This window comes from Cavia porcellus, unplaced genomic scaffold, assembly GCF_034190915.1.
Source record: "Cavia porcellus strain 051 isolate PalLab524CR breed Dunkin Hartley unplaced genomic scaffold, mCavPor4.1 scaffold_31, whole genome shotgun sequence".
NCBI classification, from domain to species: Eukaryota; Metazoa; Chordata; class Mammalia; order Rodentia; family Caviidae; genus Cavia; species Cavia porcellus.
Window position 1 is genome coordinate 1436063 of NW_026947514.1, and position 20759 is coordinate 1456821.

The 20759-nt window shown below is 59.6% G+C and overlaps 2 protein-coding genes across 12 annotated transcripts in view; one reads left to right on the top strand and one right to left on the bottom strand.

Annotated features, from left to right (window-relative positions):
• The window catches only part of Ppp1r13b (protein phosphatase 1 regulatory subunit 13B), a 91389-nt gene extending 78964 nt beyond the window's left edge, over positions 1-12425 (top strand). For 6 of the 7 annotated variants that reach the window (XM_063241336.1, XM_063241339.1, XM_063241338.1 and 3 more), the window contains 11 exons: positions 533-673; positions 2822-3002; positions 4326-4430; positions 5668-5837; positions 6133-6634; positions 7859-8613; positions 9095-9232; positions 9303-9436; positions 10278-10444; positions 11042-11241; positions 11562-12425. In XM_063241336.1, the coding sequence (XP_063097406.1) occupies positions 533-673; positions 2822-3002; positions 4326-4430; positions 5668-5837; positions 6133-6634; positions 7859-8613; positions 9095-9232; positions 9303-9436; positions 10278-10444; positions 11042-11241; positions 11562-11603 (2535 nt within the window). In that variant the 3' untranslated portion in view covers positions 11604-12425. The remainder of the gene's footprint in view (positions 1-532; positions 674-2821; positions 3003-4325; positions 4431-5667; positions 5838-6132; positions 6635-7858; positions 8614-9094; positions 9233-9302; positions 9437-10277; positions 10445-11041; positions 11242-11561) is intronic. The other variant, XM_063241340.1, reaches the window with a different exon arrangement.
• Positions 12426-12571: 146 nt separating this feature from the next.
• Zfyve21 (zinc finger FYVE-type containing 21) lies at positions 12572-20695 on the bottom strand. Of its 5 annotated transcripts, XM_003463105.5 has the most exons (7): positions 20488-20694; positions 15881-15931; positions 15368-15536; positions 14855-14930; positions 14681-14772; positions 13154-13296; positions 12572-13045 (listed from the first exon to the last, which is right to left on the bottom strand). In XM_003463105.5, the coding sequence occupies exons 1-7, from the start codon at positions 20623-20625 to the stop codon at positions 13010-13012; spliced, it is 705 nt and encodes a 234-aa protein (XP_003463153.1). In that variant the 5' UTR covers positions 20626-20694; the 3' UTR covers positions 12572-13009. The 5 variants fall into 5 exon arrangements, with proteins under 5 accessions (XP_003463153.1, XP_063097421.1, XP_063097419.1 ...); XM_063241351.1 differs by lacking the exon at positions 13154-13296 and having other exon boundaries at positions 20488-20695; XM_063241349.1 differs by having other exon boundaries at positions 12572-13296; positions 20488-20695.
• Positions 20696-20759: the final 64 nt, after the last annotated feature.

Below are 20759 nucleotides of genomic sequence, written 5' to 3' on the forward strand. Positions count from 1 at the left end.
ACATCACATATATTTCTCCCTCCCCACCCAACCATTAGCAAGTGGGAGCCAGTGATCTGAAAATCCCTTGAGAGGCTGACCATAGGCAGTGTAGCAAATAGGGGGATTTCCTACCATCTCTTTGAAGGCAAATACTTTTATCACGGTTTTGCTTTGTTTTAATTAATCTGGTGTTATTTTAGCCGGTTTTGTTTTGAGGAACTTCAATATACATGAAAGTATGGACAACTATTTTGAGGGGAACGAGAGTTGTGTCACTGACCTCTAACCTTCTGGGTGCCCTGCAGTCTTTCCCTCCCGCGCTCTGCATCCGTGTGGTGTGCGTGCACTTGTGCTCTCACCAGAACAGCTCCTGACTTCTGAGTAGGGTGCACCCGCATCCTCCTAGTCTCTCTTGCTTCAGTTTTCAGCAGTACGGTTGAAACCACGGAAATGACATGGTGGTTCTTTTTAAAAACGTCTTCTTGGCAGTGAGAATTTGACTTCTTAATTAAGTCAAATCCTTAAAAAAACATATTCTTTGTTTTTGTAGATTCGTAATCAGCTCAACCAGGAACAGAATTCAAAGTTGCAGCAGCAGAAGGAGCTCCTGAACCAGCGCAACATGGAGGTGGCCCTCATGGACAAGCGCATCAGTGAGCTTCGTGAGCGTCTCTACGGCAAGAAGATCCAGGCATGTGCATGGGGAGCGGGCTGCGAGAGCGGGCTTGGGCAGAGCCTTCCTTCCCTGAATGGCAGCGGGCTCCCCTCCCCTCCTCCCCGCCACAGCTGATGAAACCCAGGCAGTGAACCCCAAAATGACAGTGGTAGCAAATTTACTTCCCCAAAGACTAAATCAGGCAGGGCATGGTGGCACATGTCTTCAATCCTCTGTAATCCTCACCAGGAGTTCAGGGGTAGACAGCGAGACTCTGTCTCAAAAAGACCAAAAAGGGCTGGGGATTTCGCTCAGCAGCATAAGCGCCTGCTTGACAAGTATGAGGGCGCAAGTTTGCTCCCCAGTATCAAAAAAACCATCCATGCATGGGCTGAGAACTGGCCCCAGCCTGGCCTGGCTTCCTCTACCTGTGCAGCCTCAGGTGCTCGTGAGCAGATCCATCCAACCTGGCTGTTGTTTGCAGGTTTTGTAATCTATCAAGCAACGTGCTATATAAGGGACGTACTTTTTTAAAACCTTTGGTATTTTGAATTTCGAAGACGGTAAACACTTAGTGCATGAGAACTGAAACAGCACACGAGTATGTAAAGGCAAATGGTGGCCATTCTTCTCACCTTATTCTCCAGAGGTGACAGAGCTGAGTTTGTAGGAATTATGCTAGCCATACTGTCTGTACCCAGTCTTCTTTTACTTTTTTTTTTTTTTTCAAATTGAAAATGGATTTCTTCCCAGGTCACCTCTGCACTATCTTAGTCCCAGGGCTGGGTGCCCCTTGACTCGCCAGCTTGGTACACCAGCAAACACACGCACTTCCCAGTACATGTATGTGCCCTCATGTCCTTGGCTGTGGCACTTCCCCAGAGGTCCTGTGTGCACTTGGCACTGCTGCTTTTGCAGTTGGGTGATAGGAGAATGCTTTGGGGAGGGAGGCTTGGGCTTAGCAGTTCTGCTCAGGAGAAAAGAGCCTCGACAGTGGTGGAGGAAGAGGGCAGCAGCCACTTCTGTGGGCCTTACCGTCAGCCTCTCAGTAACAGATCTATTTAAAAAAAAAAAAAAAAAAAACGGAGTGTTTAAAGATCAGTGGTTTGTATGAATATAATTTCAGATGAGTTTCTTTGAACAAGATTATCAACTCAGAGGGCATGAGAGAAACACTGTATGCCTCCCCAGGGGCATGCTCAGGGCTCCTCAGGGGTGGCGAGGGCATGTGTATGTACACGGGAGACAGAGACCTGGACCTGCAGGAATGGGCTCCTCAGGTCAGAGGTTGAAAAGTCAGAGAACTGAAGAGCTGACTACACCTTGTAAGTCCCTGAGGAGCTGCTTCTGCAGCCCAAGTCCAGGGCCATCTACTGTAGAGCCTGCTCTCCTGGGACACTGCCCACTGAGTGGGTGAGGCCTAGCTTTCCTCGGATCTGCCTTGCACAATCTGCAGATTTAAATGTTAGTCCTGTCTAAGTGTGTTCACAAAAACATCTGGGGTGGCATTTGACCAAATGCCTCCTTCCCATAACTTGACGACACAGCCACCTGCCTCAAATGACTGGACCAGTTCTGCCTGTCACTGTGAGGGATCTCGCTGAGGAAGTTTGCACACCTGCAGAGCTGTGTCTGCATTGCAGGTCCTGGTCCTTGCAAGCACTGCAGAGATCATGAGCACTCCCTCCAGAGACATGGGCTCACAGTGCAGAGAGAACCTTGCAGGGTCACAGGTGGTTACGGGTCCCCTGTAGGCCCACTGAGGGATCTTAAATTAGAATCCTTTTGCAGACGCAGCATCATGGGGCCAGGGTCAGAGCCCCACATCCCATGTCCTCTTACCCCACTTTAGAGGCTCAGGGCATGGGCTCAAAGAGGGGAAGTCACTGCTGCCTGAGGCAGCACATGGAGTACTTAGCCAGGGAGGGACAGGCATGCAGCAGGAGGAGGAGGCAGTGGCCAATGGGAGCTGTGCCATTCTTACATCTGCTCCTCCCCCGGCAGCTCCCCACAGGCAGTTTCCAGGGGCAGCAGCTGCGTGACTGCAAGCAAGTTCTGTTCTTCCAGGAAAGGGCTTCCCAGTGCAGACTGTCCAGGGAACAGCCTCCGCGGAGCAGTGCTGCCTGGGCTTAGCATCCCTCTTGGCTTTGGAGGATCTTGACCCTCACTTCCCCTGATTTGCAGCTGAACCGTGTGAATGGCACGTCATCACCACAGTCGCCCCTGAGCACGTCCGGCAGAGTCGCTGCTGTAGGGCCTTACATCCAAGTCCCCAGTGCTGGCAGCTATCCTGTCCCGGGGGACCCTGTGAAGCCCCAGTCTCTCACTGTGTCCTCAAGTGCTGCCCACGGGAGATCTAAATCTGGTGAGTGGCCCTGGCCGTGGGCTGGGGTGGTGTGGGGACAGTGGCAGTGCAAAGCAAGGCTCCTTATGACCTGCCCTGTGCCGGGCTCTAGCCACAGTCTCCTGGACAGTGGGAGCTGTGTCCCCATGGTAACAGTGACCCTAAAATTAGAAGATTTTCTCTTCTGATTCAATCTCTATTGTGGCTTTTCAAAATGCTAAAGGTGGATTAACGCCGTGCCCTTTCAACACAGATGTGTGCTTCCAAGGGTGCTCGGTGGCCACGTAGATGCCTCGCTGCTGCCAGGCCCAGTCTGCTAGACATCACTGGCTCTGCATCAGGTGGTTTTCAAAGCAGCACACTGGGGTGTCTGGGCTCCCTCACAGAAGGTCCCGTTTCAGACTGGGGCTGTAATACCAGCCGCAGAAGTGCATGCCTTGGTCACATGCTTTGTTTAAAAAGCAGTGTTGGGGCCAGGTCCTAGCTCAGTGGCACAGCACTGCCTGGCAAGCGTGAGGTCCTAAGTGTGATTCCCAGTACCACCCCCCCAAAAAAAGAAAGCAAGTGTTGCTACTCTGCTGCTGTTGGGGCTGTGTTTTTCAATTCTTTTTTCAGGATTGGTGACCAGTTTGTTCTGGTCTTCTGCTTGTGTCACTTTCTCTGGCTTGGTACCTTGTTGTAGTGACACTGCTGCTCCCACTGGGGAGCACGGGGCTCCTTCTCGGGGAGGAAGAGGGTATGGCCAGGCCATGTGTGCAAGAGCCCTGTGTAGACTTCTCTTTCTGTCTCCTTAACTGAATCCAGGCCTTCGCCCTGAGCTGCCCCCAGCCCTGGTCTTTTAGGTTTTCCTTGGAGACAGGGCTCACTAACTGCTCAGGTGGGTTGCAGTGCACCCCACCCCCTCCAGAATACCACTCGCTCCTGCACTAATGTTTCTGTTGTGGGCTGCATGCCGGCATGTACACTTGCTCACAGCACCGTTCTTTGATGAGCTGCTGCGGTCTGCCCTGCCCTGTCCATGCTGGGAGTGTGTGCCCATCACTTCAGCGGTGGACAGTGCGAGCAGCTCCTCTGCCAGCTCATGGTTAGGACTCCCCGAACCAGGATGTTGCCTGTTCCCACCGGCTTCTCTGCAGTGTGCACTGGGCCACCTCACAGGGTGGCCAGAAGACACGACGTCAGGAACCTGTCTCAGGCCTCCCTTGGCCTTCCACTGGGGTAAAGCTACCGGCCACCTGCGTCTTCCTGTGCTGGCGGAGACTCCAGTGAGAAGCCAGCGGTGATGTCCCCTTATGGGGACTCTCACTCCTCACTGCCGGCTTATTCTGGTTCTGTGTCACACAGGTGGCCACAGTAGACCCAGAGTGACCAGCACATGGACAGTTTCAGACCTGGACATCGGGCCTAGTCACGGCCCCACACAGCACTCTGCAGTCCCCCTTGTAAACCGTATGTCAGCCAGTAGGCTCAGGGGCTCCGTGCTCTCCTCTGACAGGCCAATCAGCAATTGTTTGTCTTTCCAAACTGACAAGGGTCTGCTCTGGCATCTAGACTGGAAAACAGTCCCTCCTTTCCCCAGTGCTGCAGAGCTGGGGGAAGCACACCAAGTGACAGGTGCTGCACGGCAAGCGTTTCATTTTGGCAAATTTCTTTGGTTGCTTGTCAAAAGTTACCATGATTTTCTGAGTTCATTTCGAGTTTTATTGTCAAGGCAAGAGTCTCCCATCACAGTGAAAAGAAAGTGTGTCTTTACAGTGAAAATACACGAGCGTCTAAAGGAGCCACCCTGGAGTAAGGTGAGTCTTGCTGGCCTCAGAGGCCCCGCGGCCTGGACAGCTGCTCAGCAGGTGGAAACGGCAGTGAGGGGCAGGGCGGGCGGCAGCTTGCGGACAGGCTGTGCACAGCTCTCTGCTTGTGTAGCACATTCGAAAAGCCCCCCTCACTGTTAGCAGGCAGAAGTTTGCTCAAGCACAGTATGAGGACAGGCGATTTCTGACTGCTCAGGCTACTGCCAAGCGGAGAGCTCTGGCCAGGGCAGAGCACCTCAAGACGAGAGGCACTTGAGTCAGGCACACAACAATCCCAGATGCCATTGTCAGTTTGGAAAATGCTCTTTAAAAACAGATCTTTTCAGTGGCTTTCCTAGACTCTTGGGTTGATGACTGGCTTTCTGATCACTGCAATGGAATGACAGCCATTCCTCCTGTTCCCCAGCTCCATGGGATCTTGTACTGGCCTCCTGGGAACATAGATTGTTGTAGGTGAAAGGGATTCCTCATGTTCGAGGAGCCGTTTTAACCATGGAAGTAGTACAGGTCAAACCTGTTACAGAGTCCAAAGAGAAACCTTAAAAACACTGAAACAGTCTTTCTTCTTGCTGTAGAGAGCTGTATGTGTCCTGATGTTTAGAGAGCGGCACCAACACTGGCTGTGTCTGGTGTGGATGCAATAGGCCCGACCTGCGCTTTAGCAGGTGTGCCCTGTGTGCTCCTGCCCCTGGCCGGGGCTGACCTGTGAGCATCTGATGAGGGTCCTCGCTTGGCATGGGTGGCAGCCACCATCTGGTTACAGAAGCTCCTCTAAAATGCGGAATCCCAGTGCCGTCTTTGTTCCTGAAGGGTATCATTCTGAGGTTGGCTTACCTCGTTTCAGGAAAATTTCAGTTAAATTCTGTGTTCTTTTCAAGCTAATGATGGCAGCTGGCCGACATTAAAGCAGAATGCTGGCTCTTCGGTGAAGCCAGCACCAGCGCCTGGCTCAGATTGGAAGGAGCTGGGCACGGAGGGGACCCTGAAGCAGGGCGCCATCTCAAGCCAGCCTCTACCCTTGTCGGCGCTGGGAGCCACAGAGAAGCTGGTAGGCCGCCCTCCTTCCCACCGAGCCACCAGCTCTCAGGCAGTGGGGCAGTCCCATGGGGGGTACCTTGCCCACAGAGCTTAGCGAGCTGGGCAGTGCACACGTGCAGGCACCAATGACCACTTGCCTCAGGCATGCAGACCAGTGAGGAGCCCAGCAGCACGTGCTGTGTCCTGCTCACAAGCCGATTTGCAGGATTATAAATCCTGCTGTGCATTCTCTTGTAGCTGTGGATGGAAATACGCTAAACTTTTCAGAGGGTGACTTTGTTTTTCTTTTTAACACTTAAATTTAGGGCATCGAGATTGGTAAAGGGCCACCTCCCATCCCTGGTATAGCCAAACCGCTGCCTCCAAGCTATGGGACATACCCAAGCCCTATACCCCTGGGCCCAGGGTCGACAAGCTCTCTGGAGAGAAGGAAAGAGGGGAGCTTGCCCCGACCCAGTGCAGGCCCGCCAAGTCGGCAGAAACCTGCTCCGCTGCCCCCAGCAGGCAGCACTGCCCAGCCTGGCTCCTCACAGCAGATTCAGCAGAGGATATCTGTGCCACCAAGTCCCACGTACCCACCAGCAGGGCCGCCTGCATTTCCAGCTGGAGATGGCAAACCCGAACTCCCACTGACAGTGGCCATTAGACCCTTTCTGGCTGATAAGGGGTCAAGGCCACAGTCTCCCAGGAAAGGACCCCAGACGGTCAATTCAAGTTCCATATACTCCATGTACCTCCAGCAAGCCACGCCACCTAAGAATTACCAGCCCACGGTGCACGGCGCCTTGAACAAGTCAGTGAAAGCAGGTACAGTGGGCAAGACCTTCCTCTCGGGGCTGGGGGAAAAAATAGGGGTCCACAGCCTTCCATGTGGGCCATATGAGGACAAGGAGAGACATTCATGCTCCCTATAAAGTCAGGCCTTGGGGGTCAGTGTGAGATAGGACAAGGCGCTGAGGCACTTGAACTGCTTTGCACATGGGTTGAAGCTCTCCTGCTTCCTGTCCAAGCTTCCACCTCCCTACACTGCTTAGGAAAGCCCACCACTACAAGGGTGAGAGCCAAGAATGTGCTTTTTCCTCCCATTCATGATCACTTGGGCCTGGACGGTCTGTGAACAGGGTGGGACTTGGCCAATGCCCTCCGGGCCCCTCGCCTGACTGAGCCCAAGCCCTAGCATGGGCACTTGGGAGGAGGGCCTCTGCCAGGCCCTGGCGGGTGATGGAGCTGAGGCTCCTCTGGAAGGAAGGCAAAGACTGGAGCTTGGTCCTACACATCCCACAGGGGTCAGCGGTATTTTAAAACCTAGCAGGAAGCCCCTGCATGCCAGGCCTCGGCTGGGCCCTCCCTGGGCACGATTTGGGCAGCAGCTACAGCACTGACCTGTGCTCAAGGAGTTTCTGCTGTGCCAGCCACATACACAGTGTTCTCTGTGGGCAGAGTTCTCGCTATGGGGAATGCATCTAAGCCTCAGGTCAAAACTCCTTGCTTTGGGCTGGGGTTGGGGTCCTCACACCTGTCTTGAGTTCGTCACAGTTCTGACGCATGCTTAGTGGTTTTCTCTTCAGCTATGGCAGAAAGCAAGGCAGGCTTGTTTGAAGCAGAGAAAGCTAGATCAGCAAGCTTTTCTTCTTTTGAAAAAAACCAATTCAAGACAGGTGTGATGGCACACACTTGTAATCCCAACTACTTGGGTGGCTGAAACAGGAAGATCATAAGTTTAAGCCTAGCCTAAGCAACCTAGAACCTGTCTCAAGAGGGGATTTAGCTCAAGCTCCTTAAATTCAAACTCCAGTACCACACATATAAAAAGCCCAGTCCTAGAAACTCAGATGTAAAACCCCACACATGAGAGAGACAGATTTCAAAAGGAGCTGGGGAGGCGCTGGGCAGAGGGTTCCTGGGGAGCATAAGCCAGGAGCTGGTGGCAGCAGCAGTAGCAGGAGCCCAGCATCTCAAGGAGTCGGTGCTCAGGGCCTGGCCCCCGGCCCAAGCGCTGAGCTGAAAGCCTTCTGCTTCTGTCTTCTCCAGTGTATGGCAAGCCCGTCTTACCATCAGGGTCGACATCCCCCTCGCCCTTACCGTTTCTCCACGGGTCCTCACAGCCCCAGCCACCTGCAGAATGTGCAGAGAAGGAGCCCGAGCCGGAGGGCCCGGCCGCTCCCTCGGAGGGCAGCACGGTGGAGAGCCTGCCACGGCCCCTCAGCCCCACCAAGCTCACGCCCATCGTGCACTCACCGCTGCGCTACCAGAGCGATGCAGACCTGGAGGCCCTGCGCCGGAAGCTGGCCAACGCACCCCGGCCCCTCAAGAAGCGCAGCTCCATCACAGAGCCCGAGGGCCCCGGCGGGCCCAACATCCAGAAGCTGCTGTACCAGCGCTTCAACACGCTGGCCGGGGGCATGGAGGGCACGCCCTTCTACCAGCCCAGCCCCTCCCAGGACTTCGTGGGCACCTTGGCCGACATGGACAATGGGAACGCCAACGCCAACGGCAACCTGGACGAGTCCACCGCTGCCCAGCCCACTATCCCGCTGCCCGAGGAGCCTGCCCCCTCCTCAGATGCCAACGACAACGAGCTGCCTTCCCCCGAGCCCGAGGAGCTCATCTGCCCCCAGACAACGCCCCAGACGGCCGAGCCTACAGAGGATGACAACAACAATGTCGCCACAGTGCCCCCCATGGAGCAGATCCCCAGCCCGTTGGCCGAGGCTCCCTCTCCAGTGGAGGAGCAGGTCCCGCCAGCAGCACTGTCCCCGGCCGTCCACCCCCAAGCAGCCTCCGTGGTGGGTGTCCTCCCCAGCTCTTGCCTGCTCGGGCTGCCCCTGCACCCAGAATTAGGCTGAGAGAAGGGGCTGAGGGCCCCACTGACCTGGGGTAGGGGGAAGGGGCTGCAGGGGACTCCCACTGGAACCTGGAGAATAGGCTGATGGGAAGGGATGAGCTCTCTAGACAGATGTCCACAGGGAGAGCCTGGCTCCTCTTGAAGGCCTCTGCTGGGAAGACAGTTGCACCACAGTAGGTTCCAACTCTTGGTGCCCGTGGGCACAGCTTCAACCAGCAGTGCAGATTGTACTTCCTGTGGTGCCCACCCGGGAGGAGCAGCTGGCAGTCAGCTGCACCCACAGTGAGCAGGAGCCCAGGGTCCTGTGCATGCTGGGCCTACGGCCCGGTCACCAGCTGGGGCTTGGATCCTCTAGCACAGGTCGTGCCTGGCTTTGTGTTGGGGGCTCACCTGGATGCTGAAAGTGCACTTCCTCCCTGCAGAGTAAACGGACCAACCTGAAGAAGCCCAACTCAGAGCGGACGGGGCACGGGCTCAGAGTGCGCTTCAACCCCCTGGCCCTGCTTCTAGATGCTTCCTTAGAAGGCGAGTTTGACCTGGTGCAGAGGATCATCTACGAGGTGAGCCACGCCCTGAGCTGCGGTCGGATGTCGTCTGGGGTGGCAGCCTCTCATGGGCCCTGTGTCTCAGGTGGAGGACCCCAGCAAACCCAACGACGAGGGGATCACCCCGCTGCACAACGCCGTCTGTGCTGGTCACCACCACATTGTCAAGTTTCTGCTGGACTTCGGGGTCAACGTGAATGCTGCTGACAGCGACGGATGGTGAGCCCAGGGCTGTGGGGTGCAGACTCAGATTCCCACCTTCCAAAGGGAAGCATGGTTAAGAAGGGTCAGTGAGGGCTGGGGATTTAGCTCAGTGGCTTAAGCACCTGCCTGGCAAGTGTGAGGTCATGAGTTTGATCCCCAGTACCAAAAAAGCAGGGTCAGTCCATATCCACAGTGCATGACGACATTCCTCATGGAGAGCATGTGGGTGTGCATGACAGGTCCAGAGCATCCTTCCCGCCCCTTCCCTGGCCCAACGTGCACAGACAGAACTGGGAAGCACGGCAGAAGGTAGCGAGTACCCATCATGCCATCCCGGGACCCTGGCTGTCAGCGCTCTGTCACGTGTGTCTTTGCAGTTTTCTCTCTGGATTACTCGGTGAAAGACAGCTGTGTGCGTGCTCTTCGTACGCCTCATCGGCCATGTGTAACCCATGCATTCTGCTAATTACTCTCCCTCCTTGCAGGCATTCTGTACGCATTCATAAATGTGAATGTATGGAAAGCCAAGTCCCTTGCTGGACACTTAGGTGTTTGCACTGTTTGCCCCGTCTGGGGGACGGGTCTGCTGCTCGCTCCTCCCATGGGCTTGCCTCGGACCTGCACATAGCTCTCTGCTGCACGTGAGCAGCTTCTCACTGCCGTGGTGAGCACACCTGGCTGCTCCGAGGGCTGCACTTTCCTTTCTGGCGCTGTCAGCCACTCCCAGTGTGGTCCCCGCTGTTTCCCAGCAGTTTACCTGTGGTCCAGACAGCCTGACGGTAGAAGCCACTGGGCAGTGGCCTAGGCGTGCCTGGCGGGGGCAGTGCCCACAGGCTCACCGTGGCTGTGTTTCCAGGACCCCGCTGCACTGCGCCGCCTCCTGCAACAGTGTGCACCTGTGCAAGCAGCTGGTGGAGAGCGGCGCGGCCATCTTCGCCTCCACCATCAGCGACATCGAGACTGCCGCCGACAAGTGTGAGGAGATGGAGGAGGGCTACATCCAGTGCTCCCAGTTTCTCTACGGTACGTGGGGCGCCTCGGCCCTGTCCTGGGAGCAACCTCACGGGGCAGTCCGTGCGGCTTATTCTGCACACGGCATATGGGCTGAGGGGCCAGCGCGGGCTGTGCTGAGCGTGGGAACCCTTAGGGAAGAGCGGGGGCTGGGCCAGGCAGCACTGCCACACAGTGCTGCTGTCACTGTCCCTGTGCTGGTGCCAGTCCCTCCTTTGTCCCATGAACCCATGATGGGAGAAGCTGCTAGAGCTGGAGCAGCGAGAGAGGAGGGCCCCAGGCACAAGATTTCAGCAGTACAATCGGCTCCGAGTCTGCAGATTCAACCACTTGTGGGTTGGAATATTTGGAAAACCCTGCACCTGTCGTGAACATGTAGACTTTCTTGTTGCCCAACAGCAGAGCGCACGCAGTCTCCTGGCATTGCACTGCCGTGGCTGACTGAAGCCCCTCAGAGACAGTTTCTGTCTAGGGAGGGTGTGCGTGGGTTCCAGCAGCACGGCCTGCCGGGTCTCACGTGGCATGGGCTCCCTGGGCAGCAGCAGGCCCACCCAGTCCAGGCCCGTGGACTGCCCTCTGCAGGGCCTGACTCTCAGCCTCCACTCCCAGGGGTGCAGGAGAAGCTGGGAGTGATGAACAAAGGTGTGGTGTACGCCCTGTGGGACTACGAGGCCCAGAACAGTGACGAGCTGGCCTTCCACGAAGGGGATGCCATCACCATCCTAAGGCGCAAGGACGACAACGAGACTGAGTGGTGGTGGGCTCGCCTTGGGGACCGGGAGGGCTATGTGCCCAAGAACCTGCTGGGGGTAAGACTTGGCGCTCGGGCCAGATTCCTCATGCATAGGCCTCAGCGCCCCCGGCAGCGCGGTCCAGGCTGGGGGGCCAGTTGGATGGCTCTGCAGAGGCCCCTTCCCGAGAGGGCTCGGGCTGCCAGGATGCCGGGGGTGGAGGCAGGGTAGCAGTGGCTCCCGCTGGGCCAGGCAGCGCTGGAAGGACACCTCAGGGCACTCTGGGCTCAGTGGAGGGAGCTGCTGTGTGCAGGCCGAGCCACGCACTCCTGGGTGGCAGGGCCAGGTGAGGGCTGCTCAGGGGACCCTGGCCCTGACTCTGATCGCTTGCTCCCTAGTTATATCCACGGATCAAGCCCCGGCAGCGAACGCTTGCCTGAACTTCCCCTGGAGCACCACGGTCTGCCGGCTCCCTGGAGCTGCTGGAGGCAACTCTGCTGTCCCAGGAAAGCTCAGCTGGGTGGTCTCACGGTGCTCACGTTAGCAGACTGCATCCACAATGTGAATCCCCACACTTCAGGTGAGGCCCTTTCTCCAGTCTGACTGTAACTGGGAGAGGTACTTTTGCCTCCAAGACTCAATTTTGCCAATTACTATAAATCCAAATAAATACTCAGCTTTCAGAACACCTACCCCTGTCGCCAATACAAAAGCCCTGTCACTGTCCTCTCCCCTGGTTGGCTGCCAGTGAAGATAAGCTCTGACTGCCCGGCCTGGCCGTGCTAGATGTGCCCTGCCCCTCACCCCTCCACCATCTTCCCTTTCATCACCAAAGGAATCCGGGTGGAAAGTGCCCAACGTGTGTGTCCTCTAGGGCCCCTGCAGGATGATTCGGGGGTTCTGCTTCTTGCTGGCCCTGGGCCAGCCTCCCATGATCCTCTGGTTTCTGAGCCTCTGGCTGCACAGCTGGAATCCATCCCTGCTGGGTGCACTGGTGCCCTGGGCTCTGTGGCACCTTGGGGCAGGGCCAGACCTCTGGAGGGAGCTGGCTGGGGCCTGATGGGCAGCAGCTGCCTGGGTTGCCAGAGCACAGTAGCCAAACTCCAGGTCTGTGCTCCACCCAGCGCGGGCAACGCCCCCAGCTTGTGCCATGGACAGGCCTCACACACCAAGATGACTGTCCCCTGCCCACATCAGACTACCAGAGCCAAGCTGAAAATGTGTCACCTCATTAAAACACAGGCCCCAGGCTTTACTTTTCACGTGTGGTTTTGTGTATTTGTGTACAAACACGAGATGCCCAGACACTGTGTGACCACTGCCCCTGGGCCTTGCCGGTGCTGCGAGTTGTGTGCTCTGCGGACAGAAGGAGCCTCTGAGGCTGGAAGCAGCGGCCAGAGCCTGCGCATATTTTCAAAATAGGTTTTAATTGTATGCTTTATATACAAATTGCTGTACTGTCATTTTAATAAAGTGAGGCAGTGAGTGAGAAGTAGAAACAGCGGAGCCGTCTGCAGTGAGGGTCACAGCGTGCTCACCGCCTGGTTAGTGTTGGCTGGGCCCTGCAGGGCCCCAGGGAGCGCTGCCCAGGGTGTGTTGGGGGCGGCCACAGTGCACCCAGGGCAGGCACGTGTGGCTCCTCCTCCCTGCCCAGCGAGCTCAACAGGACAGTGGAAGCCACACGCAGGATTAAAGGGTTAACAGACTGTATGTATTGCACTACATGAACGCAGATGCTCGAGCTGCATTTCCAGCCCTGGCTGGGTAGCCCTGCGGTGCTGGGCGAAGCGAGCCGCTGGGTCATGGTCACAGGACCGATGTCCTCTACAGCTGGCTCTTACGTGCATCACTGGTCCCGCGACTCGTAGAGGAGCTTGGTGGCCTGCGGGTGATGAGAAGTAAGCAGCACAGAGCACACCCTTTGCGCTAAGCCTGGGTGCCTGCCGGGTGTGTGTGCCACCCGGCCAGGGCCCCCGCCTGGACACGGTACCTTGTGCATAGCCGCCAGCCATGCTGCCGCCGGCCTCTTGCTGGCATTCGAGTCCTCCCCAGCCATCAGCTTCAGCTGGGCCACGCCTTCGGACCCTGGCACCATATACTGCAAGCACATGCCTGCAGCCCGGGCGCTGCCTCCTGAAGGGCAGACAGGTCAGTGGTGGGGGGGCCACCATCCACCTGTGCTGCTCAGGCCACAGCATGGGGTCCCACTTCACAGGGGGCAAGGGGCAGCACTGGAGCCGGGGCCCTGTTCTCAGATAAGTTCCTGGGACCCTCAGGTCCCCGTTGCTCCCTTCAGAGAACCTAAGACAATACCTGTCCATGGCCAGGCCAGGCAGGGGCCCATCGTGCCTAGAGGTTGGAGGCTACCAGTGGTGCCCGCTAGCACAAGCCCCTAGCAGCTGCAGGCTCCTGAGAGCTCCCTCCCAAACAGGGCTGCACCTGGAAACTGCTGCCCTCCCACAACACTCAGGGGTGTAGTCAGAGGGTCAGGTCACAGACCAGGCTGGGCTGAGCCAAGGGCAAGCTAGAGACCCTTGCCCGTGCCTGTGGGAGCCACATCCTACTTCCAAGGCCTGGGGCCTCATGCACAGCCTGGGGTGCTGGCCACACTGCCTCTACCCGCTGCCCAGCTCTGGACACACCTGTCTGTCAAGGTGCTTCCACAGGTGCCAGGCCAGCAGAGAGCGGCTAACTGCTGGCTGCTCATGTGCCCCAATCCCTGCAGAACACAAGGCTGGCATGTGGTTGCTCACGCTGCTTGGGCAGGGCACAGCACACACTGTCCTCACCCTCATCTGCACAGAAGCCAGAAAACTCAGAGAACAGCCACCACTCCCAAAGTCACACTGTACCATTGGCCCTATGCTTACCCGGAGGGGCAGGCAAGGACAGCTGTGTGCGGCACCGGGCCAGAGGCCCCCGTCCCCACCCCGCCTCTGTGGCCTGGAAGGGCTGCAGCAGGGCCGGGTGCCCAGGGCTCCCCAGAGCCTGTGCTCACACCAAGTCTGAGTCAGTGCACGCGGCCACGCCCAGAGCTTGGCCAGGAGCCAGGAGGGGCCGGCCCGGCCTGCTCAGGGCCGTCGGCCGAGGCTGCCCCTGAACAGAAGGCTTTTCCTGTGGGGACATTCAGTCACAGCCCCGTACATCGGACACCATTTCTTTCCTCAACCAAAAGAAGTGGCCAGGAACCTCCCAGGGGCCCAGGCATGGGCCGTACCACAGGCAGCCAAAGGAACCAGGCCGGACCGGACCGGACCAGACCAGCAGCAGCGGCAGGCTGGCCTTCCAAGGCAGGCGGGCTCCCTGGGAGGCCGGCAGCAGCCTGAGTCTTTTTCTACATCAAGAGGACAGGCAGCATCGGAGAGAAGGAGCCGAATGCGGAGAGGTAGAACCCAGCAAGGGCCGCCCCGCAGGCCTGTGCGCAGGGGCGCTGCCGCACACCCTCCGGGCTGAGCCCCTGGCCACGGAGCCTAAAGCCAAAGCCACAACCACCCCAGGCCGCAGAGGCCGGCTGTACCTCCGGGAGCGGGTCCCTCGGTGAGGACGCGCACGGCAGAGATGTGTGCAACTTCGATCTCATGGCGGCTGCGCCCATCCAGGATCAGGCATCTGCACAGACAAGCAGCCCGTGTTGTCCCCTCTGCCCGCAGCCCTGCCATCGCCAGCCGGTGCCACGCGGGACAGTTCTTACCTCTGGTTGTTGGAAAGGCGACAGACCATGGTTTCAGGATTCTCTGAGTTCCCAAACGTGACAAGGAAGGTGGCTCCTTGAGACAAAACCAAACGGCAAAGGTAACCTGCTGCCTTCACACAGCGACAGCCAACCCTCTTGCACTTCAGGGATGTGAGCAGCCCGCAGGCCTTGGGTATGTCACAAGTGTCTCTCTCCCTGCCACACTCCTCCAGGGACCCTCGAAGGGGCCGCGTGGGGTTAGGGCCAGAGGACAGGCGCGCCCTGACGGAGTTCCTTCCCGCCCCACAAGAAAGACACGGGCCCCACCAGCTCCGCACAGGCTCAGGTGGCACAGCCAGCGGAGGACGCCCCGTGGCCGCTCCCTGCCAGGCCAGGCTTGGGGCCACAGCCAGGAGAAGGCTGCTGAGCGTGGGGAGCAGGGCTGGCTTTGCGGCAGCTTCTCTGTGCATCCCAGGAGAAAGGGGCTGCAGCTGCCTGGCCGCGGGGCAGGGGAGGCTGGGCCCACCTTACCGCTCAGCAGCACCTTGAGCTGCTTGTCGTAGAACTCAGCCTCGCTGAGGGACACCAGGGCACAGGACGCGCACTGCCGCACCGGGTCCACGAAGCACATGCGCCGCAGTGGAACCTTGCGGCTGCAGCAGCGGTCACAGAAGCACCTCCCGCAGCGGCGGCAGTGGTGCTGGCGGGACAGGGTGGGGGTGGTAAGCTGGACCAGGGCACCCCCAGTGCACGCCTCTCGCGCAAGGGCCCCCCATCACCCAGCAGGGCTTGCCTCCGTCAGGAAGTGAAGCCCTGTTTTACAACAGTGGTCTGGGGTGCTCCGGGGTCTTCGACTGTCCAGTGACTGCCCGGGAAGCCCCACACGGGCCACCACAGCTGGGATGGGGCACAGGATGCTCTGAGGGGCGGGGAGCGCCCTGGGGAGCGGCCCCCATGACCCCTGGGCCTGGCTGTTGGAAAGGGGGTCGGAGACAGGCCGGGTCCAGGCTGTGCACCTCGGCGGCGCTGGCAGCCTCTGCTCACCTTGCGGGTGATAAAGTCAAACTTGGCCTCACACTGCATGCATCTGGAGCACTAGGGGAGAGCACAGCGGACACCGAGGTCAGGGCCTTGGGACTGGAGAGCCGGACACCAGCCTCCAGCCCCACCTGGGGCCCAGGCCATGTGGCCTGACTGTCCCACAACTGAGTCTGCAGTATGGTACTCGGGGGTTGGTGGCGCCCTGGTCCTTCCTAGGGGGCCACCCCACCTCCTAAAGGAAGGGCGGAAGCCTGCAGAGGAAAGATCCCCACAGAAGCCCTAAGCCAGGATGTGAAATCAGCACAGGGGTTTGCTCTGTCTGGCCAGTGCCACCGCAGGGCCTCGAGGGTTCAGGGAGCGGCAGGAGTGGGGGGTCCTCAGCAGTGGCTCCTGAGAAGGGGAGGCTGAGCCCACTCCAGGTGGCGGGGTCTCTGTATTCTCGAGGTCAGCAGCAGGGCAGAAGCCTGTGGGCTCTGTCCGAGGCAGGAGTGGGCCACCAGAGTGATGGCACCACGGTAGGTTCCCAGCACCGGGCACAAATGCACTCTCTGGGGACAACATCTCCAGATACACTGGGACTGGGTCCTGTGGCTACCAGGGTCATCCAGACTCAGGCACAGGTTCTGAGGCTGAGCACAGTGGGCAATCTGGCAGGAGCATCGCCCAGTTGCCTCAGAAGCTGGCTCCTTCTGGGCCTCGGAAAGGACACAGCTGGCCGGAGTGACAGGTGATAGACACACAGCACCCTCAGCAGAGACACAGGGCAGAGCCCCCAGTGCTGGGTTACACAGTCCAGTGACTCACTGGACGGCACAACAAGGGCCCCTGTGCTCCAGATCTCGGGACTGGACAGTTCCCCCTGGAGAGGAGGCAGGGTGGGGAGTGCCCTCCGCAACTTGGCAGGGCCTGTACGTCCGCCGAGGGTTCCCCCAACGGGGACTCCCATGGGCACCCCCAGCCCCGTGCACCTCCACTCGGTGAAGCACTGCAGAAGTCCCCCTGGCGCTAGCCTGCCCTCCCCTTGGCCAGGAGCCTGGGAGGGGCCCACGGGTCACAGTTCATTGCCCCTGCATTGGGGGCCTCTGCCCAAAGCCCAGGCCGCCAAGTGCCAAGTGCCCGCCACCCGGGAGCTGCTCTCCAGGCTCCCCACCTCCGTCTTCCAAACACAAACAAGCCGCAGGCTCCTCCTCGCTCCAACTCATGTGCTTACTCAGAAAAGGGGCTGCGTTTTAAAGTAACTTCTGTTCATTTTATTAGTGAAAAAATTTTCAAGTCTCAAACAGCAGTTTAACCTGGTAACGGAATAATAAAATAAAACTGGTGAAGACAGGAGAGGAAAACTCCCGCCATGTGACCAGCCTTGGCCTCACTACAGGGAAATCTAGGGACAGCCATGGCCGGCCAGCCCTGCAAGCTCAGGTCCGCACTGCGGGTGACAGCTTCTTCAGGGGACCAAGAAGACACGAGGTCCAGGGTCCCAGGTGACACCTCTGTTCCCACGGAGTGGCTTCCAGCAGCACCACACCCAGAGGGCTGGGGCTACCACCACTGCCCAGCGAGACTGATGGATGGATGAACGGACCTACGGCCAGCAGTTGGGCTGGGCTGGGCAGGTGGTGACAGGCACAGGGCCCAAGGGAGGCCAGTAGGAAGGCAGAGTCCCCTGCTGTCCCTGCCCAGTGCAGAGCCTGGCCCTGGGAGACAGTACCACCAGGGCTACATCACAGGAGGCCACAGGCTGGGAAGTTCCTAGGCAGAGACTTAGGGTCACCCGAGGGTGCAGAGCGTGTGCAGAGAAGTGGGGCATGCGGGTTCCTGGAAGGGGGGTTCTGCGCTTCTGTGGAAGGGGTAGGAGGCCCAGGAGCAGGCGCCAGCCCTGAGGGTGCCGGCCCAGGCTCCGGGTGTGGGTGGCTTTTTGGGGCACAGGTGGCTCAAGCATTCTGTGATCAGCCCAACCTGCCGTCTCAGGAGCATCCTGAACCTGTGAGGCCACCCCAGGAATCTGGGGCCCAGATGTAACCACGGGACGCTGGTGCAGATGGCCTGGGGAACTCTGCTGGGTTCTGGACACTCTGATTTCCCCATCTCCTTTCTCCTGTCCCACCCCAGAGGCACAGGCCTGTAACCATAGCCACTGTGAAGCAAGATCACAAGGTCAAGGGCAGCCTGGGCAACTCCACGAGACTGTCTCAAACCAAAACAGAGAGGGAAGCTCAGTGGCAGAGTGTGAGCCTCGTAGGGTGAGGGCCTGCTCCACCCCGCACAGGGAGAGGAGGAAGGAGCAGCCCCGGGAGCTGAGACGAGACGGGGTCAGGGACACCAAGGCGGCAGCAGCCACCACCACCCCCACTTCCCAAGGCCAGGCTCCAGCCCCTGCCCAGCAACCCAAGGCTCGCCCAGAAGAGGCTGAGGACAGCTGGCCTAGAGGTTGAGGCGGTCCCTAGGGCACAAGCAGTGGCAAGCGGCCCCAGGGGCTCTAGGTCAGCTCTGCCTGGGTGTTTCACAAGTCTGTCATGTCATGTCCAAGGAGTCTGCACACCCGCGGGACTTCAGCCGGTCGCTACAGCCAGAGAATCACTTTCCAGGAGCAGGAGTGGGACTGCTGCAGAGACCCGGGCCAAGCCTGGCACAGCGCAATGAGCGGACCCCCCTGCTACTTGGGGCAGGAGCAGCAAGGCAAGGGCAGGACCCCGACGGCCTCCGCTCAGCCAGCACCTGGGACACTCAGCACCTGAGGGCGCAGGCAGAGTCCCCAGGGGCTCCCGGGCCTCCTGCTGGGTCCGGAAGCCTGGGGGCGGGGCGCGGTTTCCTCTGTCCCTGCTGGAACACTGGCCTGGCTTCTCCGCCCTGGGGGCACCCAACCCAGTCAGTCCTGACCCCAGCAGCTGCTCTCCGTGCATTCCTGTAGGCCCCGTCCCTGCCTCAGCCCTTCCAGCCTCTCCCAGCGCTGGCGACTCCCAGAGGTCCACCTGGTAGACAAAGGGCAGCCCAGGCCTCTCCTCCTGGCCCCTGGGGCATGGCCCTAGGCACAGTGGGCCCCATCGGCGTGCAGGCACACCTATGTACTCAGCAGACACCAAGGGGCGGGCAGGCCCTGGGGGTGGGGGGCCGCATCGGGCTCCACACACCAGGAGGGGCTAACTTAGGAGCTGAGGGGTGGCGAACCCAGCCCCTGGGCACGGTGAGCCAGACCACCTCCACCGGGCATTGAGGTCGAGCCCTGTGGGCCAGGACGGTCAGGCTGCAGCCGCGCATTCCCCCAGGTCCCCCAGATCCCCTTCTCAGTTCTCCAAGAAACCCTGAAACCGTGCCCCACAGAACTGAACTGCACTTTTGGCTGGGGCTCCCCCGGGCCTCACCCCAGCTGTAACTCCAGCCCTCCAAAGGCATTTAGCCGCTGACACCTAAGCTAATCAACTTTTACGGGCCAGCCCGGTCCTGGCTCTGTCCTCCCGCGAGGACACAGACCAGTGTGCGACCTAACTTAGTCAGCGACCAAGTGGCTGCCGGAGCCACCTCGCGCTCAAACTGCTCAGAGGCTGCGCGGTTAAGAGGAGGCAAGACTGGCTTCACGCCAACGAGGCAAAGTTCCCAGTCCAGCTGGGACGGGAGCTTCCCGCGTGGTGGAGATAGGTAGGTCGGCACTGGCCGGCCAGCGCTGCCCCTCAGCGACTCCACATTCGCTGGAAAACTGTTCAGCTGGGCATGGAGGCGCACACCTGTAATCTCAGTTCTCTCGGGAGGCTGAGGCAGGAGGGCTGCCGTGAGTTCAAGGCCAGCCTGGACTCCAAGTTGAGTTCAAAATAGCCCGACATGGCAAGTCCCTGTCTCGAAAATAAAAAGTCCCGCACAAAACTTTACGAAGCACGACTAGGAAAAATAAATCTAAAACGTTTATCTGGGGAGCATCAGGGGAAAAAAGGAGGAACAGGTTAAGGCCGCCGGCGAGGCTACGCGAAGCCCTCCGCCACAAGCTGGAGCCTGTTCCGTCCTCCGCAGCGGCTGCCCCTCGTCGATGCGGCTGCGCTGCCCGCTCTGCCGCCTCTCCGGGGGACTTCGCTCCGGTCGGGCTCGGACCGGCTACTTCGGAGTTACCTCCCGAGCGTCTCACCGTGGACGCGACGCTCGCTCACTCCCGCCCCTCCGCTACCCTTTCCAGTCGGCACGCGGGGCAGACGCGGGTCCCCCAGCGCGGCCGGGCAAAGTACGGGTTCGGACTGCGGCTCGGAGGCCGCCAGCCGGGAGCGCGGGCAGCGCTGCCACGGTAAGGGCATCCTCTCTCCCTGCCTGCGCCCTCCTCGAAGAACCCCGCTCCCCCGGAGTCCCTCCACTCCTGGCCCCGCCGAGGCTGCGCCCCGAGGGCGGGGAGCAACCGATCCGGGGCGGGAGCGCAGGGCTCGCGGCACCCGGGCCGAAAGTTCGGTTCCCTGAGCTAAGCAGCCAGGGCGCTCGCCGAAGCGCCCTCCTCCCTCCGACACGGCCGAGCTCACGGCGGCCGGGCGCCGCACCTGGGCGGGCGCGCTCCGCACGCGGGGCCCCTGCGCTGGAGGACTGGGCGCGGGGGCTGTGTCGGGGTCGAAGCGCTCTGGGACGCGGGAGCCAGGACGCACCTCCTTGTCCGGGACCCACTGCGGCTCCTCCAGGCCGAACGGGCTTCCGAAGGCGCGATGCTCGGGCACCATGCGCAGGCCGCTTGGTGAGCGCACCAGCTTCTTGGCGTCGCGGTGCGCGGCCAGCCCCGAGGACATGTCGCCACCTCAACTCCTCGCGCCGCACTCGGCCCCGCACCCAGCCGAGCGGCCCCGCCCCGCGCGACTGACAGCGCAAAAGCCCAATCATCAGGCTGTACTCAGACCAAGGACCAATCGAAGCCAAGGTTCCG